This window comes from Phragmites australis, chromosome 6 (genome assembly GCF_958298935.1).
Source record: "Phragmites australis chromosome 6, lpPhrAust1.1, whole genome shotgun sequence".
NCBI lineage: Eukaryota > Viridiplantae > Streptophyta > Magnoliopsida > Poales > Poaceae > Phragmites > Phragmites australis.
Genome location: NC_084926.1, coordinates 41,305,011 through 41,327,988, shown reverse-complemented (window position 1 = coordinate 41,327,988; position 22,978 = coordinate 41,305,011). Strand labels below are relative to the sequence as shown.

General features: G+C 42.3%; 3 protein-coding genes across 6 annotated transcripts; 1 reads left to right on the top strand and 2 right to left on the bottom strand.

The window, feature by feature from the left end:
• Positions 1–2,981: 2,981 nt before the first annotated feature.
• LOC133922525 (protein S-acyltransferase 24-like) lies at positions 2,982–6,043 on the bottom strand. Of its 2 annotated transcripts, XM_062367894.1 has the most exons (7): positions 5,761–6,043; positions 5,392–5,449; positions 5,185–5,262; positions 4,998–5,096; positions 4,698–4,776; positions 4,472–4,620; positions 2,982–3,885 (listed from the first exon to the last, which is right to left on the bottom strand). In XM_062367894.1, the coding sequence occupies exons 1-7, from the start codon at positions 5,766–5,768 to the stop codon at positions 3,454–3,456; spliced, it is 903 nt and encodes a 300-aa protein (XP_062223878.1). In that variant the 5' UTR covers positions 5,769–6,043; the 3' UTR covers positions 2,982–3,453. The 2 variants fall into 2 exon arrangements, with proteins under 2 accessions (XP_062223878.1, XP_062223877.1); XM_062367893.1 differs by lacking the exon at positions 5,761–6,043 and having other exon boundaries at positions 5,392–5,622.
• A 5,500-nt stretch (positions 6,044–11,543) lies between these two features.
• Positions 11,544–14,381, top strand: LOC133922524 (uncharacterized). 3 transcript variants are annotated; one of them, XM_062367892.1, is made up of 5 exons: positions 11,548–11,705; positions 11,835–11,913; positions 11,989–12,119; positions 13,583–13,641; positions 13,791–14,381. In XM_062367892.1, exons 3-5 carry the CDS (start codon positions 12,000–12,002, stop codon positions 14,131–14,133), a joined length of 522 nt encoding a protein of 173 aa, XP_062223876.1. In that variant the 5' UTR covers positions 11,548–11,705; positions 11,835–11,913; positions 11,989–11,999; the 3' UTR covers positions 14,134–14,381. The 3 variants fall into 3 exon arrangements, with proteins under 3 accessions (XP_062223874.1, XP_062223875.1, XP_062223876.1); XM_062367890.1 differs by lacking the exon at positions 11,835–11,913 and having other exon boundaries at positions 11,544–11,705; XM_062367891.1 differs by lacking the exon at positions 11,835–11,913 and having other exon boundaries at positions 11,546–11,705; positions 11,980–12,119.
• An 801-nt stretch (positions 14,382–15,182) lies between these two features.
• LOC133922523 (pyrophosphate-energized vacuolar membrane proton pump-like) lies at positions 15,183–21,788 on the bottom strand. Its single transcript, XM_062367889.1, has 8 exons — positions 21,428–21,788; positions 17,780–18,354; positions 17,208–17,587; positions 17,038–17,124; positions 16,618–16,948; positions 15,957–16,367; positions 15,819–15,878; positions 15,183–15,691 (listed from the first exon to the last, which is right to left on the bottom strand). Exons 1-8 carry the CDS (start codon positions 21,675–21,677, stop codon positions 15,485–15,487), a joined length of 2,301 nt encoding a protein of 766 aa, XP_062223873.1. The 5' UTR covers positions 21,678–21,788; the 3' UTR covers positions 15,183–15,484.
• Positions 21,789–22,978: the final 1,190 nt, after the last annotated feature.

Here is a 22,978-nt window from a genome sequence, read left to right as displayed (position 1 = left end):
TTGAATACATATTAAGGAACGGTATTATCCATGTGAATGGATTTGATCCTGCGTACAAAATTATTTGCTCTAATCTTTTATTAATTGAACAATGAGTTTGACAAAAGTGTGTTGCCTTATGGATAAGGACACATGTGAGACTATTTTGTAGATGTATCAATCAACATTATTGAGTACCTAGATAGTCTATAAAATTGCTGAATATAGCCACATGTAAGTTTTTGAATGCGTTCAAGAAAATAGTTGACGAGTTATGAATTTTAAGGTAAGAGAATTTTAAAATTAAATTTCCTGTGACACATTCGGTGTACACAAATCTGAAGATTTTAGAAATACTGTGACCAATAGAATTGTTAATAATTTTTCTTATCATCTCTAAGGTAGAGTGAACAAGACAATCATGCCAAGTCTTGATTTGATCAAGATAGAAAAATTATTTTATACATAATATGTGTATGAGTTTAATATATATATATATATATATATATATATATATATATATATATAGTACAATCCAGATGGTGAATAGGGAAGCTTGCCATATCCGTTGATTAAGAGAAGAAATTCCTCTATTGTTGTCATCATTGGTTTCGATATGAAAACCATTTTGACGTATGTCTTTATAACTTCATAAGGTATGAGCTGAATCGGGATATAATAGAGCAACATTAATTATGACTTGAGTACTCATAGGGAGAGTAATTATGGCACGATCAGAGACAATAATCACTGTATCACGTCTAATAATTATCAAAATATTTTTTGTCTCTTAGTAAGAGTTTAAAAATATTTTGGTTCCGTATAATATAGAGTTTGTAGTGTAACTGTTCACAAGGCATATTTTCTTCTCCATCGGATTGACTCCCGTAGAAATCTATATATAGAAATGAAAAAATTAATATGAAATTCTTATCAAATATATAGATTACATACAAACTTTATGTAGTATTATAGTGCTAATATAATATTGTATTATAATATTTAATAGGACAAAGATAGCATGGTATCTTAAGAAATTGGGAGACTAGTTAAGATCTCTAAACATATCGTAAGAAGCAAATTTGATAAACATGTTTTTCGTGCTTATGAGATTTTCTGGTTGCAGAAGATTCTGATTGTTACTTGATTCTTGTAGAACATGTTGTAAGTTAAGCATCACAGAGATGCTATTTTTAGCATGTTAGCTACATAATTGGAGATCTACACTGTGTAATTATCTTGGTGATTTGAGATCTACACTATGTAATTACCTCGTTCGGTTGTCGCCTTGAAGTTAAGCATCACAGAGAGGTAAGATGGATCATGGATGCCATCAACTTACCTTTGCTCCTCTTGTGGCCTTCTAATTTGTTCGTCCACTGAATCAGTGCGTCGTCGGTCAGTGTAGTGAAGGATGGTGACACCGTTGCAAAGGACTACCGCTTCGGAGTCAGTGGTGCCAGAAATAGAGAAAGCTGGCACCACTGCCGCGGTAATCCTTCTCCTATTGTATCCAGCATCGTCGGTGAAAGAGGAAACACTATTCTCTTCTGTGCAGAGGCCTTCGTCTCTCTGGTGTTCTATGTTGTGGCTTGTTGCCGAGTGGAAGAACAATCGTGCTGATAATATATTGCAGTAGAAAATCGATAGTAGACAGAAAGTAAAGAATAGAGAGTGAAAATCTTGTATTAATTCATGAAGTATTTACATATTTATACATGTTGAATAGATATGATAAAAAGATATATCTATTGGAAAGACATTCATTTCCAATAGACATAACTCTTAATAATTAATCACATGATATAACATTAAAAAATGTCTATTCATAACATGAAGAACGAGAGGCTGGCTAGCGGGCCCGTGTTTGCCTACTGTGATTGCTTCTTTTTATCCTTCCACTTGGATAAACTCTCCTTTTTTAGGATCTCGCATTTGCTTTTTACCCTTTTTTGCCTCCAAACAAGGAGGCAGTTTACACTCAACAACAAGGAGACGACGCGCTCCGGTGCATGTAGGCTGCAGCACACATTAGGCAGCCACCTTGATCAGACACTAGACATCTCACTTGTTACCCGTAAACCATTAACACCTAGTCACCGCCTGCACCAGTGACCACCCACCACGAACTCCTCTCCTCCTCCGTGTTCCAAGACCGCCGGTGCACCGGCCAAGTACTGCATGTGCGCGCTGACGACGCATCCAGGCTCGTTCCGGTGCAGGTTACACCGGTCGTCGTCAACGGCGGCCAAGGCGACGGCGGCGCCGTCCGGATCAGAGGCGGCCAAGGCGGCGGCCGCACGTGCAATCCTTGCGCGGGTGCCGTGGAAGCCGAGGTTGCAAAGTGTCTGTGAATATCATCCGGCCTAGGCCCTCGAGACTGGGTGCCGCGGATCAGTAAGCTCTAGACATGAGCGTGAGAAGATCTGTGGATTAATTCTAGTTAAACTCAATTGATTAATTAGTGAAGTTACGATAATTTCACACTACCGTGAGCCGTTGAATCGTAAACGGATAGATAAGATTTAGTACTACAGTACTATAAACAGTAAAATGATACAGGTTTTCGTGGCCGGTCGTTGCTACAGTATTTGACTGCTGGTTATTGTAGTTGCTCTCGTATTTTACTGTGCACCTCTAACTCTGTGAAATCAGGGGATTCGGATCTCCACGCCCATCCTAGTAGGCTCGATGGAGTGGACGGTTATGTCCTCCAGTGATCCGGCCTTGTTCTTTTAGTCTGAACGAGTAGGCCTTTGTTGCTGGGCTGTGTTCATCTGTAAATGTTTTTGACCGAGTAAGCAATAAGATTTTGCTACACTCTAGATCTTCATCAGGCTTGATTGCTTCAAAGATTTCGAAGCAAAGGGCTGGCCATTTTGGTACACGAGGGAGACCAGTTGCATAGGACTGCAAGAAGTAATACATTTAAAAATTCACGGAATTTCATAGAACAAATAATACACTGGCAATTTAGTTCTGAAAAAGTAGAGAAAGAAACAAGAGGGGAGAAACAGATCACTGATCAGGCCGGCTCCAAACCAGTTTCATGTGTACACATCGTGTACAGGGGAAATCACTCTACAATGTACAGTTCTAGTGTACAACTATACTTCAAGAGGGGATGGTATCTGAACTATCAACCCTCAACCTCATGTACATACATAACGCCGAGACGTTGTACACTGGTGCACTTTTGCACCCAAAAAAAAAATTACATAGCTTGACAAAATTTCTCTGGTGTTTCATAAGATACGAGTCGAAGATGTTTACGAAGCCTTCATGCAACCCAGATGACGTTTATTATAGCCATTTCAGTACTCGGTAGATCTGGGGCTCCACTTCCAGCATCATAACAATGTCAGTGCAGCCAGAGAGATCACGAAGCACCAATGAAGAAATAGCCCAAACAAAGCTATGGTTGTGTAATAAGCATGTACAGAAAAAGGAACACCTTTGCATTCTCCAGATGAATCACAAGGGAAGAAGAGACCGTGCATAACGGCTAGAGGGATTGTTACGCCCAAGGCCCAGTCCTAGGCCCAAAGGGGTCTTATCACTTTTCTTACTGTGATTGCAACACTTAGATGGACTAAGTTGACCATGAGATTTTGAGTTTGCTTGGGAATCGGAGCAACCATGGTCAGTGCCATTAATATGAAGTGGAATGCTCTCGCCATTCTGCAAGACTGCGCTTCTTGTCATCTGAATCGTTCCCGTTTCCTCGTCAGGTTGCAATGTCTGTTCAACCCTCTCAATATCCTCGTTGTACCCCTTCAGCAAGAAGTCAGAACAGTTTTTACGCACACCATGGTCAAATGGATTTCTGAATCTGCCACCTGGTTCTCTGAGATAACTGTACCTCACGGCATTTGCCATCTCATTCGTCGTTATATTCCTTGATATCTGCAAGGTAGAAAAAGCAAGAAATGGTCAGCTCGTGGAGAAAAGTGGATTAAAGATAGAACAATTACAAGCAGGAAAAGAAAGTTATAATGCCTGAGCAATATTAGAAGCAGCGGATAGGCAAACAAACAGAAGCCCAATAAGGCAATTATTTTTAGTATGAACGAGACATATGACCAATGAGAATCTGAAGAACCATGTCCTGTGAAGCAACAATCTACACAATTATACATTTATACATGAACATGGCAGATGCATTAACAGAACAACAGAATCATGTTGATGCCAAGACCAGATAATAGGAATTGTAGACAAGATACTACTGGCACTTGGCGCCAAAGGGGTACTAAAAACATATTGGCATAGAAGTGGGTAAAAATAACGCTGACAGCATTCAAAATTTTCATCGAAGAATATGTTCTCGTAAATACTGTGCTGGTGCCTAATGGATGCATTGCCAGACGTTGTCGGAGTGAATCATTAGTTGATCAGACATGGCAGAAGATGGGTCATTACTCAATGGGAACTCTTGCAAGGCTTGTGTTAATGTGGATCCGTCTGGGTCAGAGATCAACTTGGTTCATACCTGTGATGCTTGAATTACAGTTAGAGCTATAACGCCAAAGAAAAGGAAGAGGTCCATTATGACAAAAGACACCACCCAGGAATGGTTCATAGCTGTATAGTTAAGCCATCCACCAAATGATGCTGGAGAAGCCGGGTCTCCTACGGTTCCTGCAACAAGAAAGTTGATAAACAAATTTTCCTTAATCCAGTACAAATTTCGTGTATAACAGAAAATGTAAACATACTTATGATGGCTGTTACACCAGTAATGATCATCGCAGAAACTTCTAGGATAAGGAACATAAAGAATTCCCATTTGTTCCTCTGCGATTTCAAGCAATAACAATTTTTCATTAATATTCAAAATCGGATAGCAAAAAAAATGATGTAATTCCTCAACCAGAGACAGGACTATCTTTTCTAGTTCTTCAGTCCTTGCTAGGGTGTATACACTAAGTGTAGTTTTTAGGATGTTTCCCTGAAACTTTAACTTTTTAACCCTGAATTATTAAAATATTGAATGCAAATAAGGATAGAATGAGCACCTTTCCAATACAATTAGACACCCAAGGGCAGTGATGATCGAATTGTTCAACACAGCGGTCACATGTAGAGCAGTGTTTTGAGCGTACAGGCCTAACAATCTATTAATACTAGACAAATCAGGTTGTTTCAGAAAAAGGTGAATCTAAGGGGAAAAAACCACTGATTGCTCAATAAAGAAAAACTTACTTTGCAAGTTATACATAGTTGAGACCAATTACCATCCAGAATTTCAGGGTTGTCCAGACCCCTCTTCAACAAAGGTTCCTAGAGGTGCAAAAACACAAGATAAATATTGCACGTTTACATCATCTGAAAGTGGTAGTTCAATAATCAAGCAAGAGATAAGCATATCGACACGAGGCCACTGTAGCTCCCTAAATCTTTGAAGCTTACATCATCTCTTTGATTTTGTGTGTCTCTTATATTCTTGCTGATGTAACCAGGATCTTTCCTGCAACAACAGTATGGACATTCCAGACACATTATAATTTTTTAGATGGTCAAAATACATAACTAAGACATGAAAGAAGCAGGGTGTTGGGTGTTGCATATATAGATTTGCAATGAATTAAACTAATTGAAATGTAAGGTGTTTGCGTGTAACAAACTTTATATATTTTTTTTCTCGAAGCAGGAGAGCTACGTATTATTATATTAAAGAAGAAAGAAGGGTAAAGAACCCTGAGTACCCCCACACACACAGAAGGCTCTCAAATTACATTCACGCCTTTTTCTTACAGAATAAAACGACTAAAGAACTACCTAGACATTAGGGGTTAGAGCTGTCAAGAGGGAAAGCCCTCGCGCCCCAGCCAAAGCCCAAAGCTGTGCCTCCTCTTCGGCAAGCAGCAAGGCGCTTGCCAAATTTGCTGCAATGCCGTCAAAAACACAACAATTTCTATGCTTCCAGAGAGTCCAAGCCCCTAGAATAATGAGAGTTGACGCCTTGTTGCAGTTGGCCGTTGATAGCCTCACTAGTTCTGCTCCACCGTAATAGACTTTATATAGATGCGCATGGGAAGCATCAAATAAATTGGCATTGCCACACAGCGACTGGGATGCAACAACAAAGCAGAAGCCAACAACAAAGTTTTGCATTATCCCGCACATCGACTGGGATGCAACAACAAAGCAGAAGCTAATCAACATTCCACTGAAGCCATGATCTACCCACATGCACATAGCAGACTTATTGTAACTAAGCAACTCACCCTACTATGTAATGTAGTCGACAAAATCTTAACAAAATAGTTCTTCTCTTATTTAAAACAGCTCTTCTCTTACTTATGGTGTAGTGTTATTGCACCCTATCAGCATCCAAGCAGGATAAAAATAATCTTTTTTTTAATATTTCACATCCTTTCCTCAACTAAAAATAGCTGAGAATAAAAAATAACTTTGTACAACAAGCATCCAAGGGCTAAACAAATACTATCCTGTGTGCTAAACCTGCAAGGGAGTTGTCTTGCAAAATTAAAATATTTAAAATAGTTATCAAACAGATAAAGTGTCATAAAAAACATGGAGAACAAGTATATACCGGTAGTAGAATGTTTAATGCCTTGGATCAACTCCCTCTCCCACAAGCTGGATAGAGAATAGATCAATTAATCATATAAGAAAAGTTGAAACATAAGAATGGATCAATTAGGCTGAAATCTTCAGTAACTGGTAAGAATGGATCAATTAATCATATAAGAAAAGGTGAAACATAAGAGCAAGAAACAAGAAATTATCTCGACCAATAAATATCATCATTGTTTCAACTATGCACATTGCAGATTTTGAAGAAATGTGAGATAATTAACTGTCGGTATATCAGGAACCGGGAGTCCTCGAATCTCGAGGCCAGGCCAGCCATCCGCCACATAGCGCCATCCCGCGAGGTCTCTCCTGTAGGATGAGAAAAGGTCAAGTCCCGGGAGAAGGTGCTCGGGACCACAGTCGGTGGCCCCCAAGTACCCCAGTTCCTCGGTGATCCACGGAATCTAAGTACCGGGAAGAAAGAGCTCGGGGAGGTGTACGGTCACCCCCGAGCACCCTAGTCCCCCGACGATCAGGAGAGCTAAGTTCCGAGAGAGAGTGCTCGGGGCTGCGTGCGGCAGCCCCCGAGCACTCGGTTCCCCTAGGATTCGTACAAGAGTGCTCGGGAGAGAGTGCTCGGGGCTGCATGCGGCAGTCCCGAGCACTCGGTTCCCCGAGGGTCCGTACAAGAGTGCTCCGGAGAGAGTGCTCGGGGAGGTGAACAGTACCCCCGAGCACTCGGCACCCCGAGGACAAGGAAAGGTACTCTCAGGAGAGAGTGCTCGGGGATGTGAACAGTACCCCCGAGCACTCGGTACCCCGACGACCCAGAAAGACCCCCGAGGGGCCCACCGATGAGGTGTCAACCAGTCAAATGCCCGAGGCCGCATTTAATGAGCGTGCGTGGCCTGTCGCCTCCAACTGCTCCCGCCGCGCTCAGCGTCAGTTTCTGTCATATTTTGGCAGAGAGGCGTGGGGTTATTAATTGCACGGATCCCGTCCCATGCCATCCGGCTTGTCTCGGGATAACGTCGTAAGGATTAAGGCATTCCGTCTGCCACGCTGCTGTGGCAGGGGAACAAGACAGGGCGGGCACGCCGGGTTGCTCTGCGGCTGCCCGGTGGGCTCTCTCCACGGCGCCCGTTGCCAGGGCATTTATGGTGACAGATGACCGGGCGCGCGACGCATTTTTCACCCCCGGTCACTTCGCCCAGAGGAAATGATGACGCTCTTTCCATTTATGGCATCTCGGAACTCGAGCCCCCTCCTTCCGTTCGGGGCATGTCGCGGCCGGCGAGTATTTAAAGCAGCTGGCGGCACAGAAGCAGCATAAGGCAAAAAGAGGAGACAAAGAATAGCAAAACAGAGACCAAGAGCAGACACGAAGAACACAGCGCAAGAGAAACATTGTGAGGAAGGCTGAGCCAAGTCCCAGCCGAAGAACAAGGAGCCTCAAGCTCTTAGATAGACCATCACTCTTGTAACCCGCAACATCCTTGTGGGACTTCCCCAGGAAAGTTATAGCATACATACAGGAGTAGGGTATTACGCCCCCGTGCGGCCGAACCTGTCTAAATTCCGGTGCATTTACTTCTTCTTGCACTAGGTCAACACCCCCACCACCGGCCGTTGCATTCATTCCTATTTATTCCTCCGACGAACGTATTCAAGATCATCCCCCCGGCCGAATCTCTAAAAAGGGGTCTCTCGGGATCCTTGCAACTGGAGTTAATCCTCCGACATTAACCAAAGCCAATAGGATTATCAGGAATCTGCCTAGGAGTTGACTTCTCTTCGGTGCACACTCAGGACAATAAACGATGAAAGGGAGTGTGGCCGGAATCGAATTACCGTGAGGGATTCGGTGACGAGCATGACAGATTGGCCATGATCGGGGAGGACGATGTTGTGCCACGGTTACGAGGTTCCTGGCTAGATGGCACGCGACCTGATCTGCGGCGAGGCTACGCGCGACAAAGGGGCTCGTGCTCCACCCAATCAGTGGCGTAGCGCGCACGGTGGATCCATGGTGCGACTGCGGGATTGATGGCCAGATGGCACGCACTCTGATCTGCGGTGATGCGACACGCGACAAAGGGGTGTGTGGTTGACGGGTTTGGCGACGCCCGAGCCTTTGCCCCTTTTTGCATGGTCAACGAGTTATGGTCCACCTCCTGCCGTAAAAGTGCCTAAAATCATTTCAGCAATCGAACCGGGTTGCGCTGCTTGATGCTCTGATCAAATTTCTAATTCTGATTAGGAAAAAAAGAGCAAGCATGGGTTTCATATGTCCAGCTCACAACCACACGGCGACTAGGCATTGATCGACAAAGGAGGCTGCGGTCAACCCATTTGGTAGCACGCATGGTGGCTCAGTGGCGAGACACAACGAAGGTGGTGGTGGAGCTGTGGTCTATATTGCGTGATTTAGGGGGGGGAGGGAGGGCAGAACACGAAGGGCAGGTCATGGAGGCAGGAGACGCAGTGGCCTTCTGATGCAATGGATGTCGAACCATTGAATGAATATGAGTTATCGGATGGTGCAAGGATTCAGGGGTGGGCGTGAGATTCAGTGTGGACGCGGAACTCATTAGAGACTTTTTAAGTAGTAGAGATAATTTATTGTGTGCCAATGAAGGTTAACTAAATTTTGTCAATGCTATAGTCGTCATCTCTGTTATGATGGCAATATCACTTAGAGGATAAAAAAATAATTTGACAATGTTTTTTTATAACAAAATGAGAATTTTATTAACATTCAGTGGCACATAAAATTATCTTTTTTTTTTTTGTTTCATTCGTGGCTTGCCGCGTTGGACGAGACGACCGACCCAAACTAGCAGCACTTGTGAGTTTTTTTTCAATTGCCACCATACCATTAGTGAAATTATATTTTATCAAAATACCACTAAGTGTGTTAATGCATGTGGATCCAGACCTCACCTATAAGTGACATAGCTCAATAGCATTTTGGTAAAGTAGGGTTTCACAAGTGGTATTTTGGTAATTTGTCTTTTTTATCTGGTCAGCATCGTCGTTTTTCTTCTCCTCTTTTTTCTAACATTGATTTAACTTGATTCACACAAAAGACATTGATTTATCTTTTACGAGTATTTTCTGTATATGGGAGCTACCCAAGTAGTAAATAGGTTAATATAAGGGTCCATTTGTTTTACCTTAAGATTTAAAAAACAACTTATAGATTGTAGATTTTAAAATGTTGGATTGTAAAAAATTGAAGGTTATTTGTCATCCTAGATTCTGGAGTGGGTTGTATGTTTACTTTAGTTGTATACTGTCTGTAATACACCATGTGAGGCTTATCGTGCTAATTGAAATGTTGGGCGGTGGCGTGGGCGACGACGGGGACCAGCGGACAGAGGGACGCTGGCAGCGGGGAGGGGCGGTGTCGGGGGTGTAGAGACGCTTGGGAGGGGGTGGTGGCTAGGAGGAGACTGAATAGAATTGAAGGACGGGAAGAAAAAAAGAACGGTTCAAAAATAGTAATAGTATTGGTGAATAATTACTCTAGGCTTGTGTGAGTATTTCTATTTTTTAGTCACAATTTGTAAAAAGTTGGTAGAAGATAGCTTGTGGATTGTGGTAGAAAATAATATTAGATTTGAAAAGAAGATTGTAATCTATTTGTTTGTTTTAGCTTCAGTTTTTAAAAGTTGTTTTTTAAAATCCTAAACTAAAATAAACATACCCTAAGGTAGGAATACATTAGAGTATTTTTCATCCTATACATGGTTCCTCGGGAAAAAAACATGGTTTAGACCGGGTGAAACTTGTGATGTCTGGAGCATCCAATTTGCTAATAGTTCCTAATCTAGAGATGAACTGATAAGACAATGGGAAAATTATCTTATATTGATCGAGAAATATAACTCATACACAAAGTATTTGGCTAACTGATGTATAAGTAAGTATCTGTCAAATAGACAAACAGTGAGCATTTAGTGAGAAGTACTGTACATATGAATGCATACACTTCGGATGAGGATTCCGTGGAACGAACGTCTTGCGTTGTGGCAAAACGGAACCTGGAGTTCACTGATGGTACTTTTTAGAGGCGTACAGTAGTTATGCTTCTGGTCCAAGGAGGTGGAGTGCCCTCGTATGAAGAAGACATGTCGCCATTTGGAAATTGCTTTTGAACTTATGTTAGCCATGATCAGGTGTTTGAGATTTTTATCATTCATACCCGGTATGTCAGGTTTTTGACCAACATTGTAATGATAATAAATGGATGTGTGCATCTCATGATGCAGATATTGGGATAATCCATATCCCGTTATTAAAAAGACATACGAATGCGTACACAGTCTTAGCTGCATCCGCTCTGCCGGTTTTCGCCTAAACGGCAGCAATTGGTGTTTGAAAGCTTCAGCTCGCCGCAGGCAAACAAATCGTTGGCTCCTTCTTCCTTTGTCTTAAATAGAGATGCTTATCGATATACCAAACCTAACATTTTTTTGCTTAGTATCTTACCAACTTAGCGTTTATTTATTTGAGCTTCTGTTTCTGATTTTAAAAAAAACCTGTGTTTTTAGTTTTTTAAAAAACTAATTTTGAATTTTAGCTGTTTAATTTTATAATAATTTTTTAACTTCTCAGCACACTACTTCTTAGAAAAACTACTCTTAGTTAGCTTCTCACCTTATAATTCATTTACTCATAAGCAAACTTCTGACTTCTCCAAAACTATTTTTCAGCAAACTCGTTTATTTGAACTTCTGAACTTCTAACAGAAGTAGAAACTAAAAGCAACCTAAAACGAACATACCCTTAGTCTTTGTTTAAATATTTCTGGACATGTTACATTGAGAAGAAAAAAAATTAAGGTATAGACGTTTTTTTTATCTTTTCAGTTGAAATAGACAATTCTTTAGAAAATACCGAAAAATATTCGTAACTATTTTGGGCTTCCGGCCTCACTGTGTCGGGCCGCAATCGGCCCAAATCAGGCCCGGACCAGTCCTGGGCCCCGAAACCTCGTTCACACCCGCGTCTTCTCCCCCCTCTTGCTCGCCCGCTCCGTCGCCGCTGGCCCCTCTGTCAACCGACGAACGGCAGGCGGCAGCCATCCCCCCGCTCCCCTCCCCACCTGCGGCGCGTCGTTTGGCACTGATTGGAGTGGATTGGTGATCCATTCGACTTAGGGTTGCTTTCCTTCGTTGGTAAGGAACCCTAACTTTCTTGGATGGATTTCTTCTTCTTCTCAGATTTACTTGCTCCGGGAGATCTCTTACCTGCTGCGAGCAATCAAATCCAGTTTTTTTTTTAAAAAAAAAAAATTGGTGGTTCAGCTAGGCACCCATGCCCAACTCAAGTCCGCTCCTGCTAATCACCCTAGGTTCTCCAGTAGATCTCGCTTTAGTTCAAAAGGTTCCGAATTCATGCCATCTTTCTCTGTTTCCGGTTGGTTTGATGAAATTCTCTGAGTTGGTTTAGAAATTTCAGCTTCTTTGGATATGGAAGCGCTGCTAGGGAGCAAGAGCAACGGAGGTGGCAAGGCTGCCGATTTGGCCCGGCTGCTCGTAGCGGAGACCGCCTTGGAGGTGCAAAGGTCGCTTGTTGGGCTGGTTGCCGTGGTAAAATTTTCTCCTTTTCTTTTCTCACACTCTTTTACTTAATAACTGTGTTTGTTTATTATCTCTGAATTTGTGCAATAGTTGTGTTACTGTAAGGATCTTGCGATGTAACGAGATGCTAGTGTTGCTGTTTTTAATATCCCTTTTGCTGATAGATTTGGCTCACTTGAGAAATTGTTGATGGTTTGCGCGGATTTAGTTTGCTCTTTTCAGATATTCCAAGGTCGGATTGTGCTATTTCTAGGATTTGGTAGCATTGCCATATTCTGTATTGTTCTTAAGGCTAGGATATTGTGATATGTGAGGAATCTGGGGCAGTTTTATGGATGTTGATTCCCTTGGTGGTGCCTGGGAATCTGGTAGTGGTTGTTTCTTTTGCCGAAATTATCTTCTCTATGCTCGCGCCTGTGATGGAATTGCGAAGGATCTGGCAATCCCCCCCCCCCCCTCCTTAGCTGTGTCTTAAATCCTATGGAAGCCCGTGAAAAAACATTGAGCTGGTCTTCGGGACTAGCAAGTCAAGTATCTAACTTTATTTGCACTAGTGTGCTGTTAATGAGCATTAGGTGAGGTGCTGTTCTGTTTGTTGGCAATATTTTGGCCAAGCTTTTGACATTTGGAGGTTTGTACTTCAAGTGCTCGATACTGTAGCCGTGTTACCGGGACACGTGTCAAAAAAAGTTCGGCGAGTCAACACGCCGGCGTCGAAGGAGAGGACGAGGCGGGGGTGGAGAGGAGGACTCGGGAGGGGAGGCGGTGATGTGAGTAATTGACGCTCTAGTGGGCTAGTGGGCTGCAGTAGGAAGGGTTGGCCTGGATCTATTGGGCTGGGCCAATCCAAGCCAAGCCCTTCCCTTTTTCTCTTTTTTCTTTTTCTTTTATATTTTTTTGCAGCTTTTGTGTAGTTTGTTTACACATCCTTTATACCTACAAAGCTACAACCAGATGTTTTGATGTGTGTTAATCACAAATTAATGTTTTATTTCAGAAATACTGATATTATTTACTAATAAAATATAAATAATGTATTTTTAATATAATATTAATATAAATTAGATGAATCCCCGAATCCTATTTTCTAGAGTTTGCCGAATCGGACACCTACACCCGAGTCGGACTCTGACACCTGCACCAGTGTCCCGGTAACACTGTACTGTAGTAGTTTCGGTGTTTCTAATGACTGCATTAACAAGTAGTGTGATCGTCATTTAGAAAGGACAGTGCAATGCATGTTTTAAGTTAAGTTTTGTTGAGATAAGTAAAAGTAGAATAATTGATTCACTGGAGAGGGGACGTTGGTAACAATGGAATATTATTTCAGTTGGTGCCTGCTAACGTAATAATTTGGTGACTGTTTTTGGTTAAGATGTTGCCCTTTATATCATTGCATTGTTTGTGCACTTAAATTGAGGATATACCTCAAGGTACCTAATGCTGTCTGCCCTTGTTATTTTGTTGTCCAGATGTTGTCACTGCAATACAAAATCTTTGCATCTGGCGGAGAGCAGGATTTGATTAATAGGTATGCCCCTTCTGCATTTTCTCTGACAAAGCATTCACTAGTGTCAAACATGTGTCGCATTATTATTGCCATAGTCATATTTGTTTCTTGTCTCTCTCGAAGCTGAGGATTGTTTTTGTCTTCCTTTCCCCAACGATTATGGGCAAAAGTAAAAATGAAACTGTGCCTGAGATCACGGATAATGGAGAGTCTGATGATGATAATGATGAGGAGGGAGATGATGAGGATGCTGAAAACCAAGATGATGAGGATGCTGCTGCTGATGAAGATGGCTCTGATGAGGAAGGGAACAAGGAGGAGGATGACGACGATGATCCTGCAGCCAATGGTGAAGGAGGGAGCGATGATGATGACAGTGGAGATGATGAGGACGATGAGAATGCGGAGGAGGAGGAGGATGAGGAGGAGGGGGAAGAGGAGGAGGAGGAGGATGAGGAGGAGGAGGAGGATGACGATGATGTCCCCCAACCACCTACCAAGAAGAGGAAATGATCAATGGCTACGAGTTGTAGCTTACATGCAGGGAATGCAGCTTTGTTCACCCCTGCCTAGCAGGTTACTTGTTAGTGGGTAGGGGGTTTTAGCTTGGTCGTTGTGGTGGACAATTCATAGCCTAGTTTGAAAACAAAAAAAGGAACATTTCATTATTATTGCACTATTAAAATATTCCTTCAATTATGTATCTCAGAATGCTATCAACCCCTCATACTCCGAATGGTTTGTAAATCGTGTTTGCTTCAGTCTTGTATTGCAATTGACAATGTTCTCTTACTGAGAGTTGAGGCATGTATGGTCGAGAACATATCTGGTGCTCCAAATTCATGTGCATGACGATGGCTACTTTGACGTGGACAGAGCAGAATTCAGATGGCAGAAGGGCTGAATCTTCCAAATCACTCCAGGACGAACAGCAGGTTGTCAAGGTGCCAGTAGCCTCGGCAAGAGCTTGAGTAGCACAAATTTTACCTGTCGGCGTGGAATTGGGAGGCTGAGGCCAACTGATTCGAGTTTATCTGAGCTGCTGCTTCCTTCGTACCTAAAGATTCACTGGCTCTTCAGGCCTTGTTGCGTTCCCCTCTGAGAGAACTTTGCTGTTGAATGCTTTCACTATAAGATTCGAGTTGGTTTGTTTTTCTTAAATACTTTCACTATAAGAATCACGTAATTTGACCAGGCTGCCTCTACTTAGTTTGGCTGAGCCAATGTAGGCCAGACATGAAAGTCTGCGAAATATCTCCAGTTCTATGCGCCTCTCACGAGTTAGAACCATCACAGTTCAACAAGAACAGCTCGCACCCGTTGCAACGGCAAGAACTGTTTTTCAAAGTTCAGCACAAACCATAGCATCTTCGTTGTCGTTAGGAAAACCGTTGATATTAAACATAGGAATCACCATTTTAGAGAAATTTTTGCAAAACCAAACTACATTTGTCAAAACTATTACACTACCCTATCAAACAAGCTTCAAAGAAATACATTTCCGTTTGCATTATGTTTCACAAAAAAGTCATTTTTAAGCTAGATCATCTTAATCACTGTCAAGAAGGAAAATTGTCATCATCATCATTTTATCTCAGAAAATTGAAGTATTCCAATGCTCCCATGCCCCGCAGGGGCTGATGACTTATGAAGATGGACTCAAAACCTAGAGGAGAAATTCTGGGATCAAAACATATGGTCGGAAACTGGAACTAGAACACTGGAACCAAGAAAACTGAAACCAAGTACACAATAAGGTTCATCAACTCGAGGGGAGCAAAGCGTATGCCATAGATGTTGTATTGCTGATATACTGCTCTTCCCCTGCAAAGCTACCGTAATTTGTACCACGCATCTTGCCAGTTTAGAGCCATTTGAAGAGGATGCCACCATGAGTGGCGAAGAAGGGGGCGAAGACGAGCGATTCGACCGCCATGAGCTTGATGAGGATGTTAAGGGAGGGGCCAGACGTGTCCTTGAGAGGATCTCCAATGGTGTCACCAATGACGGCCGCCTTGTGAGGGTCAGAACCTTTTGGGCCAAGGGTCCTGGCATGCTCTGAAGCTCCAGCCTGAACAAACCAAAGGTCAAAATGTTATTTTAGTAAATGCACTTCTTTTAGAATAGATTTTTAGTTAAGGTACTATGCAGGTCCAGACAAAAAAATGGTTATCAGTAAAGTCTGCGTGTAACTTTACCTCAATGTACTTCTTGGCATTGTCCCAGGCACCACCAGTGTTGGATGCAGAGATGGCAATCTGAAAAGAGTGAAACGGAATAAGGAAAAACTTATGCAACTATCATACCGAAATTTGAAATGCAACTATCATACCAACCTGAACACCAGAGACAAGAGCACCAGCCAGGACTCCAGAGAGGGTCTCAACCCCAAAGAAAATCCCGACGATCAGTGGGGTGAGCATAACAAGAGCGCCTGGGGGGATCATCTCCTTGATGGATGCATCAGTGGAGATCTTGACACAGGTTGCGTAGTCAGGCTTTGTGGTGCCCTCCATGATCCCAGGGATGGTGTTGAACTGCCGGCGGACTTCCTCCACCATCTTGAGTGCAGCACTGCCTACACTCTTCATGGTCATTGCCGAGAACCAGTATGGGAGCATAGCACCAACAATGAGTCCAATGAATACTTTAGGTGTCAGAACATCAACAGTGGAGATAGCAGCCCGGCTCACAAAAGCACCGAAGAGTGCAAGTGATACCAAGGCTGCCGAGCCAATGGCAAAACCCTGCAAATACAGAACCATGAGATAATTTTTCTAGAGAAAACTACTTGTACTGAAGGGGTATAAAATGATCTAAATAGAAAAGACTACACTTTCTAGGGGTGTTCGAGCTCTTAAACCAAAGCAAACGTTGAATTTAACTATGCATGGACCCTAACCTGCATTTGCAAATGAAAATGGCAGTAAAACCATTTTTTTAACTTGCTGTGCAATCACATGAAACTATGATACGAAAAAGGAGGCTCATATCTACCTTTCCAATTGCAGCAGTGGTGTTTCCTGCAGCATCTAGAGCATCAGTTCTCTCACGAATTCTATGGCTCATGCCAGCCATTTCAGCAATTCCTCCAGCATTGTCACTGATAGGGCCGTAGGCATCAATAGCAAGACCTGTGGCGATCGTGCTCAGCATTCCAAGAGCAGCCACAGCAACACCATACATGGCGGCAAGGCTAAAGCTGAGGAAAATACTAAAAGAAATAGCAAAAATAGGGATAATGACTGATTTGTATCCCAAAGCAAGCCCAAAAATAACATTAGTGGCAGCTCCAGTTCTGCAGGAATCAGCAACATCTTGTACAGGGCTGAAACAGAAAACAACAAAGATGATATATTGGAAGCAAACAAGAAAGGCTACCACTGTACTCAATGGCAAGCAAAAAATTGCAAATACCTGTAGGCATTGCTCGTGTAGTACTCAGTAACAAAACCAATGATTAGGCCAGCCCAAAGACCAACCGCCACACACAAGAACAGTTGCCTGATAAATTTAAAGCAGACTGAGATTGTGATATAAAGTTTATATGAAACAAAATTTCAATAGCCAATCCCAAAATTGCATACCAGCTTTGCACTGTCTTCTGGACACCAAAGTTAAAGATGGTGAAGGTGTATGGAAGGCCTAGCCAACTGACGAGTGCAATGCCAACAGTCATCACAACGGTGGAAATTATAAGTTGTTTCTTGAGAGCAGGCTCTATTTCATTCACAGCCTTTATCTCAAAGAAATCAGTTGCAAACAGCGTTGTTATGAGACATGCTATAATACCCACAGAGCTGACAAGAAGGGGGTACACCATAGGAGTAAATTCATGGTTGATTCCAAAAGATGAGATCGAGGCCACAACAAGAGCAGCACATGACGATTCAGCATATGAGCCAAAGAGATCTGATCCCATCCCAGCAATGTCTCCAACATTATCACCAACATTGTCCGCAATGACCTGCAAGTACAACAAGAGATCATATTCATTCTTACACCACAGTTCGGGCACCACCAACCTATTACCATGGCAAGTAGAATGTCGTGCTATATGCTATGACAAAAAGCAAGTTTGAACACTAAGCAATCGCAGCGTAGCAAGATAGCACTAAAGAATTGGAAGTTTCTAGAATTCAAGTGAAAGAATTCTTACAGCTGGGTTTCTTGGATCATCCTCAGGAATATTCCTTTCTACCTTCCCGACAAGGTCAGCACCAACATCAGCAGCCTTAGTATAAATACCGCCACCTACACGGCCAAAAAGAGCCATCGAAGAACCACCAAGGCCATAACCGGTAATAGCCTCAAAAAGACCTTCCCAGTCATCACCATAATAGATTCCAAACAAATTGATAGCAATGTAAAGAACCAAAAGACCGCTGGCAGCAAGCAGGAAGCCCATAACAGCACCAGATCGGAAGGCAATAATAAATGCCTTCCCAACACCCTTCCTGGCCTCCAAAGTTGTCCGGGCATTCGCATAAGTTGCGATCTTCATTCCAAGAAAGCCAGACACCAGTGAAGTGATTGCACCAAGCACAAATGCTATAGTACTGAAGATGGCATTCGCAAGGGCAGGCTTGCAAGTCTTATCCTTGCTGTAATGGCAAGGCTGACTCTTCGTGCTGAATCCCTCAACGGACCCAAGGAAGAGGAATATAAGGATTGCAAAGATGCCCATGAATAATCCAACATACTTGTATTCAGTGAAAAGGAAAGAAGTTGCTCCTGTTCATAACAAAGTAAGAAACAGGATGGCAAGTGAATTTCGTAGTTGCAGACAATGTATTCATGCTTGCTAAATAAAAACTTGAAATGAGCAAAATATGCCACAAAACAATAATATCAACTCTGAAGTAACAACAAATTTGAGGGTGATGCTATTGAACTGCAAACACTATTAAAATAAGGAAAGTTAGAGGATGTGCCACCCCATTCTGGCGCTTGAGGATTGCCACTCGATTTTGACATGGGCCCTAGCGTGTTAGCACCACATGTCAACAATACAATGGAGTGAAAAATCCTGGAATGGAAAATCCTCCAACTTCCATGTGCATGAACATATTCACTCGTGAAAAATTGCTCCCACTGACAATCAGGCCCAAACGGGCATAGCACTTTACTCCTCGATGAGCAAGCCAAAAGTTGTACAGAAAAAATTCTCCCATACAGACACAGTTATGAATGTACACCATATTTGCCATTCTTAACACACTAATGCACAAATTTCATCGTAGTCCCCTCACTTGCATGCATGGCTTTAATCAAGCAAAACCCACCTTTGGTTGAGACTTTAGAGTGCACATAAGCTGATTGTGTATTTTTTGTTAGTCATCCCAACAAAAATTTCGAATTAAGATTCTGGCGATAGCTACAATCAATTTTCCCCTTTTAACGTTGTTACAGTCAGAAACAGCACCAAGGACATGGGTGAACATCAAACCAACTGGAACACAGAACTACAGACAAATGGTAAATGATGACAGCAGCCTGAAGGACAAATTAATTTGGTACTAATTTAAATGAGAACCAGTGAACCACGAGGTCCAATGAAAACTTATCCATCAAGACTATCTGGAAAACTACAACATGACCCAGCCAACTGGCGGTGCAACGGGAGCCAACCAAATCTAATCCACCAAGCTTATAAAGTGTTCATATTAACTCAGCCTACTTAAAGGAACTCCAAGCAAATTAGGCTGTGAATGCCAAAATAGTTCCAGTAATTTAAAATAGCTCCGGTAGGTTTCACTGCAACAGCAAACAGCATGGCACGTCTCTGGCCCGTCATGTAAACAGTAAACCCGAGCACAAGCAGTCACCTCCACATTAAACACCACAATCAACCTATACAACTATTGTGCCCAGATGCAATCAGAGATGAATGCCATTCAGTCCTTAACTCAGAAAAATAGCTGACACATGTTTCTACTTTCTAGTTATGTTCATACAGATGCATAAAGAGACTATTAGACTAACGTTACTGTGACCACACCAACAAATAGCTCTGAAATGGTACTGGAACCCACTACAAGCCGGCCTACTTCACTTGTCAGCATCAGCTGATTGCAACAGTTCTTTCCACGGATGCCTTACCGAATTATATGAAGAGCTAATGTGCCTCGGTACTTCCCAGTACACGTGCATGATGCAAGGATTCCAATGAATTATGAAATTACCAAAGTAGCCGGACGCGGTTCCCACGATATGGACTCCGGACCAACTACAGTAATGCAGGCACTAGAATTTTGTTATCTTACCAGAATCGGCTGCAGTGAAGACTGAGGAGCGAGGACCACGTGCAGCAAGAACTTATCTCTTTATCTCTAGCCCCACTTCTGGGCTTTCTTAGACTGCAAGAACTTATCCTCTCTTACCCTACAGTGGAGGTGAAATCGGATCGGCTAAGGATGGATATAGGTCATCATGTATCCTATCTCATATTTTTTCTCGGAGTCGGAGTCGGACACGGATAGTGCCGGATAATTATTTCGTCATTTTGTATCTTATCCAACATTTTTTTCTTGGAGTCGGAGTCGAAGTGGATAGTGCCGCAAGCTTTCGGTTAGTCGGATAGATAGAAATTTTTTATATTATTTACATCCTCACACAACACATTAAACAGTATAGGGGTGCAATCAAAGTGAGAATAGAGACAGTGATCGTTGAGATGTGAAAATAAGAACATTTAGTATTATCTATCTACGGATGTGTAACAATCTACCTATATATTATCATGTTTTTAAGTGAAATAATAATAGTTTTTCCCATAACAGCTAGTATTCGGATACTTCGGACGGATACCAGTCATCTTGTATCCTATCTTTTTTTTTAATCCGGAGTCAGACGCGGATAGTGTTAAATAGTATCGGACACGGATACCAATCATCCCATATTTGCTTCGCAAGCCTTCAGACCGGAGGGCGGGAAATATCCATCCTGTTTTCACCCCTACCCCACAGGCAACTTTTGACCAATTATACTATTTTATTACCACCTGTTCTGACCAAGAACCCACACATTCCCAAGAGATACCTCCAAGAAGATATCTAGGTGGGCTAGAATTAGCTGGGCTTGAACGGATTAGGGTTTAATTAACGACACTTAGGCTACGCGGTAAACTGAATCTCTGCCGCATAAAGTAGCAACATCATATAGTTTAATGCCCTGCCTAGATCCAACCAGCGTGGAGTGCTAATGCAACAGTATTGATAATCCATACGTGAGGTGAAGAAAAAAAAATCCATAAATAACTTCAGAAAAAGGACTGTAAAAAGAACGACGCCTTTACTTGACACGTGCACAGGCAAGTAATCTGTTCCTCCATGAAAGCTAGTTCGATTTAAAGAAGCTAAATTCGAGTTCAGATTAGCTTGCATACTCACGACGATCCCATATCACCGAACAAAAAAAAGTAAACCAAATTACCTCAAAACATAAATTAAAGTCGGTTCGATAAAAAGAGACGGATGGGATATTATCCTTTAGAATGGAATATTTCAGATATTTTTAAGAAGAACAAAAGGGATTTCCTGTATTTCTTTTCCTGGGAACGTAGTACCGGAAGCAAACAAAAATCAGAATCACCCTATAAAAAGCAGCAATTCGCGCCTAAACCATTAAGCAAACCACGTAATATTCCGATCATTTCCAACTAAATCCAACTAAAAAAAAGCCTAGGATCTTAACCGAAGCATCCTGCAAACATCCCCATCGTCGCGCATCCACCCCCAAAAGGTGAAGTAAAATTGCAAACCCGCACGCGTTATGCACTCACAGAGCCAGCCCTCGGATCTCTCACCTTCGGAGATGGCGCTCTGGATCTCGGCGCACTTGACGACGACGTTGTGGTCGTTGAGCCCCTCCTCCTCCTCGATGAGGTAGTCGCTCGGGCCGCCCTTCCCGGCGCCGCCATCCGCGCGCCGCTCAGGGGTGAGCCGCACCTTGGAGACCAGCACCCACTGCAGCACCGCGAACGCGATGCCCACTGCCGCCGCAACCGGGATGACAACCTGCGTCGCCAGCTCCGGCAGGATCGCCGCCGAAGCCATCGCCGGAGACCACTCCAACAGCCCTAGGGTTCCCTTTCCCGAAGCTTTTCGCTTCCCGCGAACCGGAGTGAAACGAGAATATGGGAAGGGGGGAGAGGAGCAGAGTCGCAGCCGGGCCTTATAAAGGGCGGGGGGGGGGGGGGGGGGGGGCAGGCGAGCAGAGCAGCGAGGTCTGTGAGACTCTGAGTGACTGCGTTGCAGGGGGGGGGGAGAAGGGTATTTTTGGACTTTCAGCTTTCTGTAATTCTTATCTTTTTGCGAGATTTCATAATTTACCACCGAATAATTTATCATAGTCTTTATATGTTATTATTGTGTATAACATATAGGTGTAAGTCATATAAATTATTCTCATAATAAATGACATATTATAGGTCTAAGTCATAATATATTTATATGTTATCCAATCTTGAGTTGTAAAGGGTTTGTATAAAACGTGTTTAAGTGTCTTCAGAGCCGTCCAATGAAATATGTGTATTGCACGTCTTCGATATAAAAATAAAAAAGGAGAATCGGCGAGACAGTGCTCGAGCATCCTCGCTCTCTGCAACCTGCATCGCGCACTGGCCTGGTGACCTAAGACCACCTGATCTTGATCAATCAGCCGCTCAACACACCTGCACTGCAAACATGTCAACAGACTCAACACCAGTCATGCAATGCTCCTATATATGCACCTTATTTTGCTACCTCTCTATGTTCTTGATTTCTATGTCGCGAATATGTATTTGGCTGCTGAGTGCCTAACTTCGTACATGGAAAACAAATATAGACCCGTTTGGAAGCAGGGTTTGAAAAATCGTCGAAAACCGCTCGGTATTTGTGAATATTGGCTAATTTGATCCGCACCGTATTTAGAATTGACCGATTTTTTAAATTTGAATTAAAAAATAAAATGAAAATAAAAAATCACAAAAATTCTAAAAATACTAAAGACAATTTTATGACCTTCTGTGAAAAAATTTAAAAATAATATTGTTTGCGTCATATTCTATGAAGAGGAAGTTTGAAAAAAAGAAAAAATGTTAAAATGGGCCGTATGAATACGATGATTTAGTCCATTACGTTAAAAAAAAGCTTAATATGCAAACATATTTTTTTTATACAGGTGTATCTTAAGAGGATCTTTAAAATTGATTTCACTTTATTTAGAGTTTTATTAATTTCTCCATAATTTTTACAAAGTTCACTAGCATAAAGTGAACATGTTAAAAAAACAACACTGTAATTAACTTTTTTATGTCTAACATTGTTTTTCCTACATAAAGCATAGTATAAGTAAACTAATAAAAGTGGTTTCA